The 18,403-nt window shown below is 47.6% G+C and overlaps 1 protein-coding gene across 4 annotated transcripts in view; it reads left to right on the top strand.

Moving 5' to 3' along the window:
* Positions 1-18,403, top strand: part of MCF2L2 (MCF.2 cell line derived transforming sequence-like 2) — a 319,504-nt gene that overhangs the window by 54,939 nt on the left and 246,162 nt on the right. For all 4 annotated transcript variants that reach the window (XM_054039914.1, XM_054039913.1, XM_054039916.1 and 1 more), the window contains exon 2: positions 17,673-17,756. In XM_054039914.1, coding sequence (XP_053895889.1) covers positions 17,673-17,756 — 84 coding nt within the window. The remainder of the gene's footprint in view (positions 1-17,672; positions 17,757-18,403) is intronic.

Here is an 18,403-nt window from a genome sequence, read left to right as displayed (position 1 = left end):
CTTTATCGACCTGTTATCTTCATTTGTGGGCTCTTTGTCTCTGCCCCAATCTTTTTGATTTGCATATAAACAGGGGGGCTCTGCTTCGTGATTTGAGGCCCTTAGGTGCCAGCATTCTATCAGTAATATATAGTAAAAGCCAGTTAATGATGATTTATCTGTGGTATTGTAATAATGCCCAGCTTGGGTCTGCCTGTGGGGACCGAACCTGTGAATTCTGGATCCAAAAGCAGACTTCTCTGCAATTTAAGCTAAAGGATGCACGCCATTTGCATGGAGGCAGCTGCAGACTCAAATCTGTGTCCTAGCCACCATAGGGGGACAAAGAGCCATGCTGGGTTATGGGTTATGTAGAGTACATAGTGCCCCTCATCGAAAGCCTTGGCAATAAAACTGCTACTAAAGTAATAACATTGTCATTCAGTCGATCGGTATCAATACATAGGCCCTGATCATGCCAATGCATAAGCATCTGAAAAGTTCACTTGTAAGTAAAATTAATGCATGGGGTTAAATGTTTGTAGGATCAGGGACATTGTTAATTCAATCGATGCATTGAAATGTTTAGCCCTGGTCTACCCTACAGAGCTAGGTCAATGCAAGGCAACTTATGTCCGCCTAACTCTGTAAGTGTCTACACTGCTTTCACTCCCGCCAATGTAAATCGCCCGCTACACCGACTTAATAACTCCACCTCTACGAGAGGCTTAGTGTCAATATCGATGTAATTAGGTTGAACGGTGTCAGTGTAGACGCTGTGTGCTTACATCGACTGTTGCTGGCTTTTGGAAGCCGTCCCACACTGACAGTTCAATCAGTGCAAGCGCTCCTGGTGAGAACGTGCACCACCGACACAAGCAGCAAAGTGTAGACATGCACAAGCCATGTAATTTCTGCGGTGACCATATGCCAGTGTAGTTTAGGTCGACTTAACTTTGTAGTGTGGAGATGCCCTTATTTAAATAATAAAAGTGCAGTACTACAGTGACATAGTTAGAACATCAGTAAAGATACAGTGCTGGAACTGGTTTCAGAGTAGCAGCCGTGTTAGTCTGTATCCACAAAAAGAAGAACAGGAGGACTTGTGGCACCTTAGAGACTAACAAATTTATTAGAGCATAAGCTTTCGTGGACTACAGCCCACTTCTTCGGATGCATCAAGTACTCCTGTTCTTCTTAGTGCTGTAACTGCAGCCACAGCCTCGTGCCCTGTAGTAGCACTGTTGTAATCCATAGTATTTTGGTGTCATTGTAGGAAATTTTTTTTTTAAGTGATGCCCCCATCAAATTGTTTATACTAAATCCATGGAGTAAAGGCTCAGTGTATTCTGTGTCAGTATTTAAACTGCTCATCCCCATAGGAGCTCAGTGCCTTTCAGCCTCTCTAAACATCCATATTCCGAGTCAGATGGGAATAAGAAGCCCAGTTGTGCCTCTCGGAGCGAGGGTTAACAATTGGCTATTGCGTAGGTCAAACCCCCCAGGCGGTTTGTGTCACTAGGTTAGGAAGCGCTTTATGTGATCTCCTTCTCTGAGTGTGCACCAAGCAGCCAGCAGTCCCGTTACAATCCAGGACAGATCTGTCCTCCACAGAGGCTGATTCTCTCCTCTGCCTAATGTGAACTCATACAGAGAGACTGCAAAGCAGCCAGCCAGCCAGCTGTGAGATGAGGCAGGCGCATGGTTGTGTGCGAGATTCTCCGACAGGGAGGCGTCCCTTTTTCAGCCTTTTAAACTGACTTAAGAATTGAGATGGTGGGGGCAGCTTGGAGCTGAAGATCCCAAGAAGGGCGGCTGGATCTCTTCAGGCAGACAGGTTGGCTTTGTGTGATCACACTTACTGTGTCGTGTGTAAAAGGCACTGCAGGTGGCTGCTGCTAGGTCTCAACGTTGTGTCATAGAACGGCAGGAACAAGGAAATATTTTGGAGGCAGCAGCAGAATGTTCCCTCTGCTCGCCGGCTGGAGGGTTGCCTTGTGCAGGAATCACTTTAAAAAATGGGTTATAAAATGATGATGCTTTGTGGGAAGATAAAGAACTAATCTGGTGGTTGGGGATCCCTAAAGATTTCATTCCATCCGAAAACAATCTGCTGGCGAGGTTCGGGTGTGACTCCTGCCGTCCAGTCTGTTGTTTCTCCTGAATGACTGAGTGGCGTGACAAAGTAATATAGCAAATGTAATAGGCATTGTGCATTTATTGCTAGCTTTGGAGTCTGCTGCATACTATTTGTCATTCACAAGGGATTTTAACAAGCCGGTGTTGAAATATGAAGCCTCCTCTTGTTGCATCCTGTTTACCGAGCAGGGAGTTTTTAAAGTGTTCCCTTTATCCTGCATTGCTGTGTAGCTAGAATTTTAGGCAAGAGGGTAAAATAAAGCTGACTCAGGGGAAAGACGTTGTTAAAAACCATTAAGAAATGTTTCAGAGTAGCAGCGGTGTTAGTCTGTAGCCGCAAAAAGAACAGGAATGTTTGTTTGTCTAGGGACCAGATTCTGATCTCCGTTACATTGCTTTAGATCTGGAGTAAGTCCATTGAAGGTGTAACAGATTAGACCCTGGTCTCTAATCATGTCTTTGCAATTAGGAAAGTTTCTGCTAGTTAGAGGGTTGTTTGAGCTTTCTGAAACCGTCTGAATTCTCCATTTCAAACAAATTCCTATTTTATTTTGCCAAAAGACGTTGAAATGGTGTGGGTGGGGGTTTCTTTTTTGGGGTACTTCACCATATAAACACGTTCATAATAAGCATAATGTAAGTTTCCTGCATTCTTTACAGATACAGCCTTGTATGATCTTATTACACCGCTGTTGGTTATGATTAGAAGCATCTGCATCACAAAGCAAAGTGTGTGAGAGAACCTAAAACCTGAACAATGAATACATACACGGACACAATTAATTTGCCTTAATAATCTGCAATAATCATCTATATACAGCTATAGTAACTCTTTTCTGAATTGAGTTGTTATAGGACTAATCGAAGACTCCAGATGCGTATTTAAGTTCATACGGCCTCCTGGCCCAAAAGTCAGAAGCTAAATTATTTTTGCAAGTCCTAAAGACACAAACTCTCTAGCAAAAAAAGGAATCTGATTGATTTTCACTTTCTTTCCAGAAGCCTCCTGAGTCTGGAGGAATGAATTTGATTTACTGAGGGCTTTCAAATTTTTCTCCTTTAAAAAGCCAGACATCCACAGACCATTTCACTAGAGATGGTTAGACTGGAAAAAATGACCCCAGCATTTCCTTCCCACTAAAGAGAGATCTGTGCCAAAGTTCTCTTGCAACTGGCATGCAGCACTAAAACAAACCTGGAAGAGCGCACACTAGCAGTAGTACTGTATATATAGCGGTAGTAATAATCTGCTTTGCCAAAGTCTGCGTCAGTCAGCCCGCCTTTTCCGTCCGTTCACCTGCTTTACATTGGCATATGACCCAAGGATACATATTTCACTGATTTATTAAAATGATAGAGGAGCCTGAACTAGAACTCTGGATCTGCCCCCCTCTTTCAGGACAGTTTTGGGTCTGGATCTCATACCAGATCTGAGCTTCCTGGCCATCTACAGAACTTGTACTAGCGAATTATTTAAGTATACGCTTAACTTTAAGCGTGTGAGCATTTCCTTTGGCTTCAGTGCAACTACATTTGTGCTTAAAATGTAGCACACGTTTGAGCCATGATACAATCACCCCTGAACTCGGGGGAGGGAGGGTGAAGTTTGGGTTTGGATCCAGAGTTTGTGGCTCCGTCCCAGCTCAGTGGAAACACAAACACATAGTTAGTAGGGGAAACAGGCCTGATCAAAACGAGCTACCTATGTGAAAATGCATGGCTGCAGTTTGCTGTGACAAGTTACCTAGCTCATGTGCGTGGGAAGCAAGGACTTCGTTACATTGGGGACAATCGTTTTTTCCTCGCTGTTCCTCTCACCTTCAGTGACCCAAGCCATAATGGTCATCCTCGTGCCTGGAAAGAATTCAAATGCTTCCCTGGAGGCTGACACTAACGACAATGCTTTGCACCGCCATAGTACGTTTTATCCAAGGATCTCAACACGTAGTTGCTCAGCTAACAGGATCAAATCATATGGCAGCTAGACATCCCACCTCTCTCCAGGTAGAGTCTAAGTGCCCCAACTCAACTCAAAACTGAGTTCTGTCAGCTTGACAATAGACCCCTCAGGCCCTTTCTTCAACCTGCATTGACTAGTGGGTCAGAATTTAAGCACTTTTCACTTTAGCAAGAGGATCAAGGAAAGGAGCTAGGAACCTGGTCCAAACCCCATTTAAATCAACGGGAGTCTTTCCGTAGGCCACAATGGACTTTGGATCCAATACTCACTAATTTTTGTGGTGTTTGTAGCTGTGGAACATAGGAGCAGCCATACTGGAGTTAGACCAATGGTCCACGTAGCCCAGTATCCTGTCTTACGACAGTGGCCAATGCCAGTGTAACCCACACATCTTCTGGGTGTGGTGTTATGTCCCATCTAGTGGCACCGAGACCACTTAGAGAGAGTTAAATGAGTTTGCTCTACAGCCTTAGCTAACAGTCAGTTGGCTTTTAGCTCATGCTGTAGAGGCTCATGAACTAAGCTCCAGAGATCCCCGGTTCAATCCCGCCTGCCGCCGCTGGTGTTACACCAGGTGCCCCAGAGGGAATGAACAGAACAAGTGATCCATCCCCTGTTGCCCATTCCCAGCTTCTGGCAAACAAAGGCTAGGGAAACATCCAACTGATATAATTTGCTGTATACTGCATCATCAAATTCTTGGATATCTGCTGTCAGCTGCCATTTTGTGAGGCAGAACAGAGGCACCTCAGCTGACAGAAGAAGTGGGCTGTAGTCCACGAAAGCTTATGCTCTAATAAATTTGTTAGTCTCTAAGGTGCCACAAGTACTCCTGTTCTTCTTCTTTCAGCTGACAGAGAACACCGACCTAGTGCTCTCCCTCATGGGGACCTCACTCTTACTCCTTCCTGTTTCCTTTTGTGGGGTTGAGGTGAGCATGTAGATCTCTTGATCCTCCCGTTACCAGAGTGGACCAGGGGTACGTAGCACAAGGAACTTAATAAAACGAGGGATGTCCAGATAGGTCATGCACTCGTTTTTTGCTTAAGTATTCAGGAGTTGGATGTGTCTCCGGTCACAGGTTAGACTGGACACACTCATTTTAAGTCATTCAGCCTGAAGGCTATGGCTGCTCTTTGAGCATGGAAAAACATAACCGCCACATAGGTCACTTTCATCTCTGACTTCTGTGCCCCTGTCATTTAGAGCTAAAAATGAACAACATGAAGCGCCGAGCCAGCAAGGCAGACCACATGGTGAAACGAACCAAATGTAACTTGAACAATCTCTACTGAAAGCTTCTGGCTGGGAAGAAACGTTTGCAGATCCTCCCACGACGAGGAGCCGAGGCAAAGCTCCGTGTTAGTCATTAGCTGCTCCCAGTGATTGAAACGCTGGTCCGGATTTAGCATTACAGGGAGAAGAAACTTCAGAGAGGATTTGCTTTGTGATGAAAGATCCACGTGGGCATTAGTTCAACTCCTGCCCACGTAGTCATTCTGGGACACAATTTTCTGAATAATCAGAAGCTTTTTTCTTTTTAACCTTTTCCTTCTGTTTCATGGGCAACGTATGGCACCACCTGCAAAACTGCATTGGTTCCGTCCCATGATGGGGAGTGCTACAGTAGAAATCCCATTCACACTATCCTCTGGCTGCCTCTGCTTCCCAAGGGACTAGAAGTGCATCTGCAATGCATCATTCAAGTCCATAGGAATTTGGTCTGAGTAAGGACTGCAGCACCAGGCCTCTAATCCTCCTAGCCCAGGGGCGGGCAAACTTTTTGGCCTGAGGGCCACATCGGGTTTCGGAAATTGTATGGAGGGTCGGTTAGGGGAGGGGGTCGTGGCCAGGCCCCCACCTCCAATCTGCCCCCCCGGGATTCCTGCCCCATCCAACCCCCCCTGTTCCCTGATGCCCCTGCCCTCGGGACCCCTGCCCCCCTGAACCCCTGCCCCCATTCAACCCCCTATTTCCCTCCAACCGCCCCAACCCCTATCCACACCTCCTCCCCCTTACCACCACCTCGAACTCCCGTGCCCTCTATCCAACCCTTCCACTTCCTGCCCCCTTAATGCGCTGCCTGGAGCACCGGTGGCTGGTGGCACTACATCCGCGCTGCCTGGTTGGACCCGGGCCACGCCGCTGCCGCCACCACCAGCGCGCAGCACAGAGACCGGGTCAGGCCGGGCTCTGCAGCTGCGCTGCCCCAGGAGCTCACAGCCCCACCGCCCAGAGCATTGCGCCGGCGGCGGAGCGAGCAAGCTGAGGCTGCAGGGGAGGAGACTGGGGCTAGTCTCCCAAGCCAGGAGCTAGGGGGCCGGGCAGGACGGTCCCGCGGGACGGATGTGGTCCGCGGGCCGTAGTTTGCCCACCCCATCCTAGCCTAACACCTGCTTTCCCGCTGCATTAAAGCCCATGGGGGTGTTGCTCCAAAACCTCTAGATTGGTCCATTCTGCCCTGGCAACAAAACCAAGATTTGAAAGGGGCCGAGAATTATTTTGAAAATAGAAGCTTTTACACTATCCAAATCCTACCATGCTCCCATGAAATTATTAAAAGAAATTGATAATGGAAGTTGCTTGTTCGAAAATAAATATTCCCTTGCGGCATTTGCAACCCAAATACTGCAGCGTGGGGAACCTGTAAGAGAAAATGACATCAGTGATGCAATGGAAGAATAAGTGGAACTGCTCTTGTTGGATTTTAATGGTCTGAGAGAGTTTTAAACAGTAAACAAAGAGCACAAATAGGGCTCTAAAACAAATCTTTCTGGTTTACTAATCCAAGGTGCATTTATAGATGGGGGGCAGGAGGGGAACTGGTTTGTTTACAATATATGATTTGAAATTTACAAAATCAAGGGGGTGGTTAGATCGATATCTTCTGTTACAATTAATGAAAGATGCATGCCTAAAATCCCCTCGCCTGTTTTTTTCCCCACTGTGTTAATCTTAATTTTACACTCCGATTAGAATCACAGATTTGTGCTGGCTCAGAGCAGAAGGCTCATCTCCACTCAGATCGTGGCCGAGCTGAGTGGGAATTAGGATGACATCCTTCTTGAGCTTGACAAAGGTTTTCTTTCACCCCCAGGGTGCCTGCCTCCCCCCACACCCACATAACACGATATAAATGCAAGATGCATCTTTCCACCCTCATTAAGGAGGGGATGAACTTTGCACTGGAAATTTGTAACCCATGAGTCCAAGATTAGCAGCTTGAAATGGTGGGTTGATGCAGTTCCCTGGCACACTCAACAGCAGGAAGGGCAGTGGTAGTGGCCAGTCACTAATAAACAAAGAAACCCCAGTGTCCTGTTACGGCTGGTTGCCTCAGAGTCTTTCATTAAGCAATAAGGCCCTGCTGTGTCACTCTGCTAGACAGTCAGGTCTTTCACTCTGGCAGCTCGCCTTTCAGACGCTCATTTGGAAACATATTCGTTGTCATTAGCATATAAACTAATTCAGCTTTGCTCAGCGAAGGGTGGGGCAAGGGGAACAAGATGATGTTTGTAATCAGCGGTTGATGGTGCAGCTCATATAGGAACTGGTTTTTGCGGGCTCTGCTCCAAACCTGCCAGGAGAGAGGGCGTGCAAGTATCACAATCAGAAATGCAACACCATGATTAAAAGAAGAAGAAAAGAAAAAAAAAAAAAAAAACCCCACCACAAACCATGTCTGACTAACTTCCCTTAGGAATCACAAAGCGTGACTGAGCAGTTTTCCCCTTTAGAGATGAGTTTGTATCCCTGCAGCTTCTGCCCTAGGGGATCAGAAAGAGGAGCTGGGCTAGACAGAGGGGTACGGTAATTGCTTTTTTTTTTTTTTTTTTTTTTTTTTAACAAAAGAAAAACGTGTGTGTGTGTGTGTGTGTGCGTAGAACTAATTTATGGCGCCTGATTCTGTTGACTTATGCCAGTCTTATGTTGGTGTAGCTCTGGTGGCTCTGCTGGGGTAACTCTGCTCTCACGGTGGTGTAAGAGGAGAATCAGACTCACTGAGTCCTATGTTTCTATAGGGCCGAAGGGCTAGATTCCCTGATAAACATGTAGGTGTGGTTGTCACGGATCCGCAGTGTCGTGCGATCTCCCCAGATTTGGAACCGTCGCTTGGAGGAACCTCTTCAAGGTGCCAGACCCCCAAGGGGTCTCGCCCTTCCTCCAGGGTAGGCCACGTGGCCTCCCTACTTCCTTTGACTGAACATCTGCAGCTCCAACATCCCTGCTTCACACTGTGAACTCTCTTCAGTGAGTCCAGGCGAGGTAGCCTTCTGGTAGAGACTTGCCCACTGTTCAGGGATGAATGCACCTCACCAAGTCTTCGCAGTGACGCTCGGGCAACATTGTCGAAGCAGTCAGGTTTATCAGTTAACTGGAAAACAGCCTAGGAAGTCCTTAGACTATGTTTTAACCTTCATTTCTCCTAAGTCCATTCTGGTTAGCCCAGAGCCCAGCCAAGCTGTAGTGAACTCTATGTAAAGACCTTGTGTCTCTCTCTGTCTGACCTCCTTGGTCAGTTCCCAGGTGAGAGCCCTGACTCCTTCCAGCAGCCAGTTCCTATTCCTCACCTCACAGCTCTCCAGTATTTTGTTCTCAAGCTGGGGTCTTTGCTCAGCTTCCCTGCTGAGAGGTGGGGAAATCCATCTCCCTCTGGGTCATTGGTTGTTAGGTGTCAATGTCCCAGTGACTGGATTTGCCATGGTCTTGGATTTTCCATTGATGTGGGATTGGCTTTGGTTGAGATCTGCCCAGGGCAGGAACCCAAGGAGCCGGGCCAGTCTCACCTGACATAAATTAGAGTTGACTGAGAACAGTTTGACTGATGCTTGGTTGCCACGGCCCCGAAGTGGACATTCCAGCAGCTGCGTACATCCCGAGAGCAGCAGCGCTCTGCACATGCGGGTCTGCCCCCCATCTCTCGCCTGAGCTGGGGCTGCCGTGGAGGGTGATAGAGACTCATTAAACCAATACTGCACACCCTGGAGAATCCCTCCGCACTACCCCCAGGGTGGCCAACTTTCTAATCTCACAAAACTAAACACCCTTGTCCCACCCCCTCCCCCGAGGCTCCATCCCTTCCCTGAGTTCAGGGTACGGGAATGGGCTCCGAGCTGGGGCCAAGAGGCCTGGAGTGTGTGTGGGGGGTTCCGAGTTGGGGCAGGGGGTGGAGTGCAGGATCTAGGAGGGAGTTGGGGTGCGGGAGGGGGCTCAGGGCTGGTATAGGGGGTTGGGGTGAAGGAGGGGGAGCGGGGTGCAGGCTCCATGAGGGAGTTGGGGTGCGGGAGGAGGCTCAGGGCTGGGATGGGGGTTGGGGTGTAGGAGGGGGAGCAGGGTGCGGGCTCCAGGAGGGAGTTTGGGTACGGGCTCTGGGCGGCACTTACCTCAGGTGACTCCTTGGAAGTGGCGACATGTCCCTCAGCTCTGAGGCGAAGGCGCAGCCAAGCGGCTCTGCGTGGTGCGTGCTGCCCCCCCCCTGCAGGTGCTGCCCCCCCAACTCCTATTGGCTGGCCAATGGGAGCTGCAGAGCCGGCACTCTGGGTTGGGGCAGCATATGGAGCCCCCCTGGCTACATATCTGCCTAGGCGCTGAGGAACATGTCACTGCTTCTGGGGAGCCACCCACAGAGCCTGCCTTAGCCCCGTTGTGCTGCCGACGGGACTTTTAACAGCCCAGTCAGTAGTGCTGACTGGAGCCGCCAGGGTCCCTTTTCGACCAGGTGTTCCCATCGAAAACTGAACATCTGGCAACCTTAACTACCCAGGAAGTCACCAGTGGCCAGATCTGCCGACTTGTACAGTCCTTCTATACTGCTGGAGCTGTGTAAAAGCAGCACAAGGCAATGGGGAAGAGAGGCGTGAGTGTGCTGTAATCTACAGTCTGTGTTGTAGTGAAATCTGTGTCCCTCCTTTCTTTGTGACCCTCACAATTACATCTCATGATGCTCCCTCAGGGAACAGGCTTTTAAATTTAGATGCTCACAGTCAGAGAGAGGTCAAGGGCTGCAGGGGCAGACAGCTGAACCTAACTCTGTCCCCGCCAGGCAGGGATGAAGCACCGAGGAGCAGAGCAAAATGGCGGACACTTGCGCTGCTGCTGCCCGTGCTGTACCTGCTCTGTGGCTGACGAGACAGCGCTGAAGGCAGCACCCGCCACCAGAAGGAAAGTCACTCGCGGTTGCTGCCCATTTACAACCACTCCACTTTAAAACCAGAGCAGTCTGAAGAAGCATCAGCACCACCACAATTGAGTGCAGACGTTTGTAGCCACCGAAGAGTCCTTGCTAGCGCCCAGAAAACCTCAGTGAGTCCCGTTGCGGGAGTCCCGTTGCTTTGCAGCAATGGCATAGCTAGCCACACCATTTGCTATCCCCTTCCAAGCCTACACGTTATGTTTAGTTTCTCCCCCCACCAAAACCAGTCAGCACTTTGCATGGTGCAGAAATCTGATTTTCTTTTGTTCCAGCCAACTCATCCACAGGGTTTTGTTTTAGATACAGAATTTATCACAGTTATTGTGAGGGTCTGATCAGACCCATTCTTTGCTCCCATGTTTACTATATGCCCCTTCCCAGCTTGCACTATGCTGTGCGACTGAGATTCACACTGCAACAGTATAGCAGTACCCCCAAATTCTTCAGTCCCTGCTCCAGAGACCCTCATCACCCCCTGATCCCCACAAATCAATGGCCCAAGGGCCTATTTTCCCCTGAAGAGCACCTCATGTTGTCATTTACTCACCTACACAGTGGGCATAGGATGTTCAGAGATTGTTCTGGAACCCACCACCATCTCTTTTTGCTGAGCCGCCAAAGCAGGCCAGCTGCTCTGAATTTATTTGATACGATGGTAGCACCTAGAGGCCTTAGCCATGAAGGTCCCTGTACTAGGCATGGTACAAACCAGAGAGGGAAATTCCTTCTTCAATGAGCACACGTCCTAAGAAAAACCTAAGTCTTTCTTTCAGTATGTTTTCCCGCTCAAGGTTTTTAGGGTGCCATGGTTACAAGAGAAGCAAAACCAGCATGGTTTTAGTTATTCATAAAAGAAACCGAAATCAGTCAGCCTGATTTATATTCCAGAGTCCAGCCTCAGAGCAACGGGGTGCACCACTCCACCAGCATACGGTCAAGCAAAGATTGGATCAAATGAACCTGGAGTAGAGAGGGATCAGCAGTCCCTGGGCACAGACTTCAAAATATGCGGACAAGCTTCTCCAAACCTTTGGTAGTTCAAGGGTCTCTTATGTCCCCAAGCCAGTCAGGGTCTAACAAAGTTCCCCTTAATTTCTCAACCACTATAATAATGATCAGAGATGCGTTATCACCAAAACCCACTTTGGCACCTCCACATTAACTGGGGGGCATCTCTAATGGCAATATGAGAGAATGAAATGCAAGAAATGAATAAAATCTTACAAACAAATAAAAACGAAAACCCTCCTCCAAACAGAATTTTGACCCCAAAAAGAGGAAAGTGTCAGTCTCCCCACGAAGTCTTCTAGGAACTTCACTATTGCTATTAAATTTCATATGGAAAGCGCTCAGCTTGTCGACCCTGTTATGAAAACAGGGCGTAGGTTTGGGCATCGTCTGTGGCAGAGTTAATCAGAACTACTCACTTCCCATGAGTCTAGCTAGCTTTGGTGGGCGGATTACATGAGCTAAAACATCACTCCCATCGCTAATACGACAGACTCTGCTCCAGGGTACTGGAGATTATTAAAAAACCAACAAACAACGACTTGCCTTCATTGCGTTGGCAAACACATAAAATGCATGACTAATGCTAACCAGCCTTGGTTTGGTTTGGTTTCCCCTCTTATAGTTGCTTTATAAGTTTGTTTTTTAAAAGAGAATTTTTCTGGTTTTGATGCTCTTTTGCACACTAATGGATTTTTGTGGGAAAGGACAAAATGAAGTCATAGAAACGAGGCTTGCTAAGGACCTCAGTCTTGTCAATGCCACTGACTAGGTGAGATTTTTCCTTATAGTCCATATGAGATTTCCTCTGTAGTCTAACCACTGTCCAACACATTCAGAGAGGATGGGCAAGGTGGTGCACATTAAACATCGGTGGGTAGGTGAAACGGTCTAAAGGGAATCTAAGCAGCTGTAACTCACAGGTACAAGAAGAGATGGTTGTAGCAGGTGAAGCAGCTAATGAAAGGTTGTGAGAAGGTATAAGTTAATGTAGGTGATCCAAATATTTTACTTTGCATCTTCTGGCTCTTCAATATTCATGTTATAGTGTTGCCAACTCCCATGATTTTATTGCAAGTCTCGTGAGACTTGACACTTTTCTTAAAGCTTCAGTTCTTGGAGTCAAGTTGATTAACTGAGACTCTCAGCTTTCGTTTGAAAAGGAAGTTTCTACCCTTTGTAGGTACAGAGAAAAGCTTGAAAACAGGCATCGTAAAGGCTTAAAAACCAGATGGTACCATAAAGAGACCCTCAAATTTATTTGCAGCCGACGAAGTGGGCATTCACCCATGAAAGCTCGTGCTCCGATACGTCTGTTAGTCTATAAGATGCCACAGGACTCTTTGCTGCTTTTACAGATCCGGACTAACGCGGCTACCCCTCGGATACTCAACTTTATTATAATTTTAAAGCCATTTTCATGTTTTTGAAAACTTCCTGACTCCTTCTTCCTCCCCACCACTCCACTCCTATTTTCATGTCCTGTCCCTAACTCCTGCTCCTCACCCTCTCACATCTCCCCCGCCCACACCCCACCTGTGGGTTCCTCACTCTCCTGCATCTGAGTCAGGCTGTCTCCTGCTTCTTCTCCATGCCACCTGGGCACCAGCAGGGGATCACCAAAAGCACAGGAGAGACAAAGTCCCTGCTCTCAGTTCTGGTGCTTGTAACCACAGTGGCCCCCAAAGATCAATGGAAAGGACACTCCCGCTCAGTCCCCGCAGCCCTAAAATAGAATGTGCCCAGTCACTGTGTGTGGACAGTGCAGGCAGAGTCTGGTCGCACGTCGGAGCCATGAGGAGAGGGAGATTGCTCAGTGCAGACGGACTGTTTGGAGAATGTAGAGGCTAAATGCTAACACGTCTCCAATGAGCAGGTGTGAGCCTGGCTGGTAACTTGGCCAAATCTGGGCAACACTTTAAGGGCAGCAAAATGCATATTCCTGAAAGAGTCGGGGCTGGAGAGACAGACCGAGAGCAAGTGGCTTTATAGCAGGGTGGTTACAGTAACTCACGTGAGGTGGGAGACCCGGGATTCAGTCTTCCTGCTTCAATGGCTTTACGAATTCTTTATCCACCGTGGAACAGCTGAGGCGAGGCAAGGCTAGGCCGGGCTTTCCAGCAGTGCCGAACAGGAGTGATTTCCTTTCACGTGACCGTGACAAGGCATTCTAGAGCTGGGGCTAAAACGTGTCTTAAACCCCAAACCAAGTGAGGGGCGTGTTTCGATGGAAGAGAGAGTCTAGCTTGGCCGTTCAGGGCAGCACCCTTTGTCACTGAGAGAAGGTAAACCCTGCTGCTCTGTGCCCTACAAAGCTAATGGGTGAGTTTGAGCGAAGGCTGTGTTTGATGTCTGTATAGGGCGGGGGGGATGAACCCAAATAAGCTGGTGCCAAACTATAAACACATACAGTGGAGTCAACCCGCGTTGCCGTCTCCGCTCGCAGAGGCCGTGGCAATTTAGCTGGTTGTCATCAGTGCCAGGGCGGTTCCCACCCATCCCCCATTGAGTAGGACGGTCCTGGCTTCCACAGCGCTCTCCAGGCTTAAGAAAAAGCCACAAACCGCTTTGCTGCGATACCACGTGGGGATGTGGGGCACAGAGTCAACACAGCCTCAGGTCACAGTGGTGATTCAATGGTGCAGGGTGCCTCAGTCGGCATCCTAAAGGCAAGATCCTGCCAGCTAACAGAGGAAGAGACCTGGGTTCTCTTCCCAGCGGTGTGACCTTGAGCTAGACACCTCGCCCCTCTGTTTTCCTTCCCACCCTCGGTGTTTCTTCTCTGTGTAGATTGTAAGCTCTTTGGGACAGGGACTGTCTCTTACAGTGTGTCTGGGGCCCTGATCTTGGGTGAGGCCTCTAAGCAGTAGAGTAAAACCGCTCCCCTCACCTGCCCCATGAGCCTCACTCAAACCAGCCAGTCTGTTGGTGGACTCTGGTTCCACAGCTATTCATTAGCACCATCTCCCGATTTTCTTCCAGCCACCCACAGTGCTCAGGGGCAGAGGGGATACCGGGGCTGATAACATTGCTAATTGGTTGTGCAAAGAAAATGGAAATGCACCCATCAATCATGTGTGCCTCAGCTGCTGTCCTTCACTCCAGATGTATTGATTTCTTTGGTTTAAATCCCACCGGGAGGCGGATCCTCAAGACCAAGGATGGAGCTGTGGGGGGGAGGGTTTTTCCAAAAATGGTTCTATATTATTTGCATTATGGCAGTGTCTAGGGGCCCCAGTCCTAGACCATGGGCCCCTGTACCAGCGCTGTGCAAACACAGAACTAAAGGACAGTCCCGCCCCAAAGAGCTAGTTTGTCGTACTTTTCCAAATCGATTAAAACCGTGTTTTGTACTCAATGTTTCAGTGATGATTTTGATACATTTTTTTTCTAAGTTCTTACTTGTCCCCTCTTCTCTCCCACCCTTCCACCTCTCCCCTGTGTCACAGCCGTTCTGATGAGCCCTGTTCGCTAAGGCTAACCGGAAAGCCAGCTGGCAATGCCTGCAAGCTATAATGATCTTGTCTAACAGCTGGTGTGGCTGCTAAATCTGAAGGGAAGTATTTCATAAAGCTGAGCTCCTCCCACGATGATTTGGACTAACGGGGGCCAAAGTAAACCTCCGCATCAGCGAGTGAGACACCCACTGGCTGCCATGAGTTATGCCCACTTACATCAGGGCTAAATGTGGCCTAGGAAACTAGCAGACTGCAGCAGCAAGAGTTGGCAGAGCTGTGTGTGTGATGGGAGATGCCTGCAGAGCCCCTTGCTGGCTGACAGGCCCAGTTATATAAGCACCACAGTTCAGTTTAATGTTATTCCACATAGCATCTGTCCCTAACGCTTGACCGGGGAGGACTTGCATGGTTGGAGGATCCCATCCTGCGCCCTTTGACGTCAGTGAGTCTTTGCAATCCACCAACTCTGTTACCAGCCTCAGCAGAGGGGCTGTTCACTGACCAGTCAGAGGGGCTGATCTCCACTCTCGGGGTATCCCTGCTAGGTAGAGTTGTGTCCCACTAGCAGGGTCACCTTGTGTGGAAGCTTAGATTGTCACTGCCCAAGCTGTGTCCTTTGAATAAATACAGGACAGCTAATCTCAAGCCTGCCATCTTTTGGCAACACTGATTTTTTTTGACTTCCTGCACCAGCCCTCCTCTCCCTGTGATTGACTTTCTGCTCCCTTGCTAGCGTGACCCTGGCTGTTCTGAGGAGACCTCCACCCCTGACTTTTCTTTAATTTATATTTTATTGATCTGCCCTTGTTTTTGGAAAAAAGATGGAAAGAACAAAAAACAGGAAAAGAGTGGGAGGAAAGGGGGAAGAAAGAGGGGCCGAGGGTATGGGGGGAAAGGAGAGTGACCTATCTGTTTCCATTCACTCGGAATTAATCAGATTTCTAAAAAGTTAGACCAAATCTTTTCATATTTATCTGAGATCCCAATTCTCTGCAGTGTTACCTGCCCTTTAGCTGCCTAGTCCGCCAAGGCACTGTGCTAAGTTTCTGTCCAGGGAGACGGCCTGTTCTTCCATCTCCCTGTTTAGCTACAAGTCCTGCTTCGGAGAACCAGGCTTCACGTGAGTTGGTGAGTTTCCATGATGATGGGATCTCTCCCAAAACACAGTTCTGGAAAGTAATTTTTAAGGAGAGATCCATCATCATAGTAACCCTCCTGTCTGCCTGTAGCCAGAAGGACTGTATCCTGGGACTTTTCTATGTCTTTGCTTTTTCAGTGAGAAGAATACCTAAGTAACCACAGAAATGAGGGTAAGCAGCACTCAGCAGCCATTGTAAATGATTGGGCCAAATGGAGATCTTGAGTGGGGGGTTAATTTAACATCATGGCCCCCTTGACTAATTTATGCGACTGTGTAGAGGCCCAGTCCTGCAGACCCTGGTTCCTGTGGGTGAGGGTGTGCAGGATCGTGTCCCTAGAGAGAGACTGTTCTGTTGCATGGATTTTTTTTTTCCTTTGCATTTGATGCATGGAGCAGAAGCTACTCAGCATTCTCTGCATATATTTACTCATCATCACATTCTTTCTGTAAGAGGGCAATGACCCTAACGCCCTCCAGTTAGCCTGTCTTAAAGCTTTGGCAGGATTCACTGGGATCAACTGATCTGCTGAAAACAGGCCAGAGACATACATATATTTGCAGAGACTGAAGGGAGGCAGGATGTTTTACCAGTTGATGTTGCTCAGTTTAAAGACTAGCACCATAAATCCAGCGTTTTTGGAAAGCTGCTGAGATGGGTCACTATGAACCCATTGATAAATTTGCCCCAGATTATAGATGGTACTTAAAGTTCTGACGTTCTAATGCCTGCATATTGAGAGGGAAGATGGATTTGTGGTTAAGGCAGTAGATTGAGACATCGGAGAAATAGGTTTAATTCAGAGCTCTGCCCTGCAGGCCCTATGTGATTTTGAGGAGTCACTTAGTCTCTCTGGACCTCACTTCCCCATCTGTAAAATGGGGATATTGTGCTTCCTTCCTTCATCCTTTGTTCTGTCTGTTTCTATTGTACACTCTGCAGGGCCGGGACTGTCTCCTACTATATGTTTGTACAGCACCTAGTACAATGGGACCTGGCTGGAAAATGTTAAGAAACTCTGGTTTATCCTCCTGTAAATAAACCATTTCAGATTCAAGCTGAAAAAAGCCAGTGAGGTCCCACATTCTGGAGAGGAAAGAATCTAACTAGTTCAATGTAAGATGGTGGTTCCTGACCACTAAATGCATCCAGTTAGAATCCGCAGCGTGTTGCGCCCTCCCCCTTGCTGTCTTTAGCTGCTTTTAAATCTTAACTTTAAAAGAGCAGGCTTTGTTTTGGTGAGAAGAAACCACATGGTTCCTTATTTCTTCCTTTTGCTATGTATTTTCTTGTTGCGAAAAAAGCATCAGCAAAGGAAGCGGGGCGGTGGGGAGGGAAGGGGGCTGGTCAGTTACTCAAAAAGCCCTTCTGTGGAGTGCAAAGGAAAGGGGGATGGAACATGGTACTGTATCTAAAATAGCCATCACTGTTTCAAAGGACTGAAAAGCCGCTTTATCTGGGAGCCCAGATGCAGTGGCTTAATATGGAACATGAAGTTGCAAAGAGAGGCCCGTCGTCTTGAGCAAACTTGTGACAAGCTCTGCTAAATCTATTGGAGTCACTTTATGAAAAGCGCTCTCTGCAAACACAGGACAATAGATAAAGTAACTGGGCTGGAGATGGGACTTTCCGTATCATAAGCTCCTCCACTGTGAAGAGTCATATGATAAGATCTGAGCCAATGTTCATGCCAGGCTCTTAACCTCTGAGTATATCCTTTGTCTTGCTGGGTTCTAATGGAGCTCTAGTGAAGGGTCTGGTTAACTCAGTGAGGGTTTCTCTTTTCACTTGTACAGATGAAATCATGCAGCAGGAGATAAGGCCGCTGGTCGCAGTGGATATAATTGAGCAACTCCACAGGCAATTTGCCATCCTGTCAGGTAAGGACTGAATTTAAATTGTGTTCTTGGATTCTTTGGGAAACCTGCTGAGATTTGCCACATTGGCTGTTCCGCATCCTCCCAGCTCTGCATTGCAGTTGCAACAAATTTTTTAATATTGTCCATGGGCGGAATGGTTAATATTAAACCTTGGTAGTGTGGTGAGTTGATAAACACCACCTCATAGTTCTTGTTTTTCAGGCAACGGTTCCCCCCCAAATCAACTAGATATCAATTAGATTTAGAAGGTAAAAAAACTAAAGTAGCATTTATTTATATTTTCAAACGGTATGTGTGTGTGTGTATATGTGTGTATATATATATATATAATATATATTTCACGTGGTGTATTTGGTTTGTTTGGGAGCTTGATGTGTCCATCCTCCAACCGGTTTGTTTTAGGAATGATTCACTTGAAATATAAAGACTATCATCTTTTCAAATGATTTGTGATTATTGTGTATTTCTTGTATTGCTCCCAAGGTTTGCATGACACTTTACAGAAACACCGAAAGGATGTGATTCCTAAGAGAGCTAGTTGATATTTAAATATTTACTTAGTTATGTAACCCACAATTTAGCATCAATATTTTGTCTACAGCAGAGGACTAAGAATTATGGTATGGGGTCTTGAATTGTCTGTGCCA

The sequence above is a fragment of the Malaclemys terrapin genome, chromosome 9 (genome assembly GCF_027887155.1).
Source record: "Malaclemys terrapin pileata isolate rMalTer1 chromosome 9, rMalTer1.hap1, whole genome shotgun sequence".
NCBI lineage: Eukaryota > Metazoa > Chordata > Testudines > Emydidae > Malaclemys > Malaclemys terrapin.
Note: the sequence above shows the minus strand (reverse complement) of the source record. Positions and strands in the feature narration are given on the sequence as shown.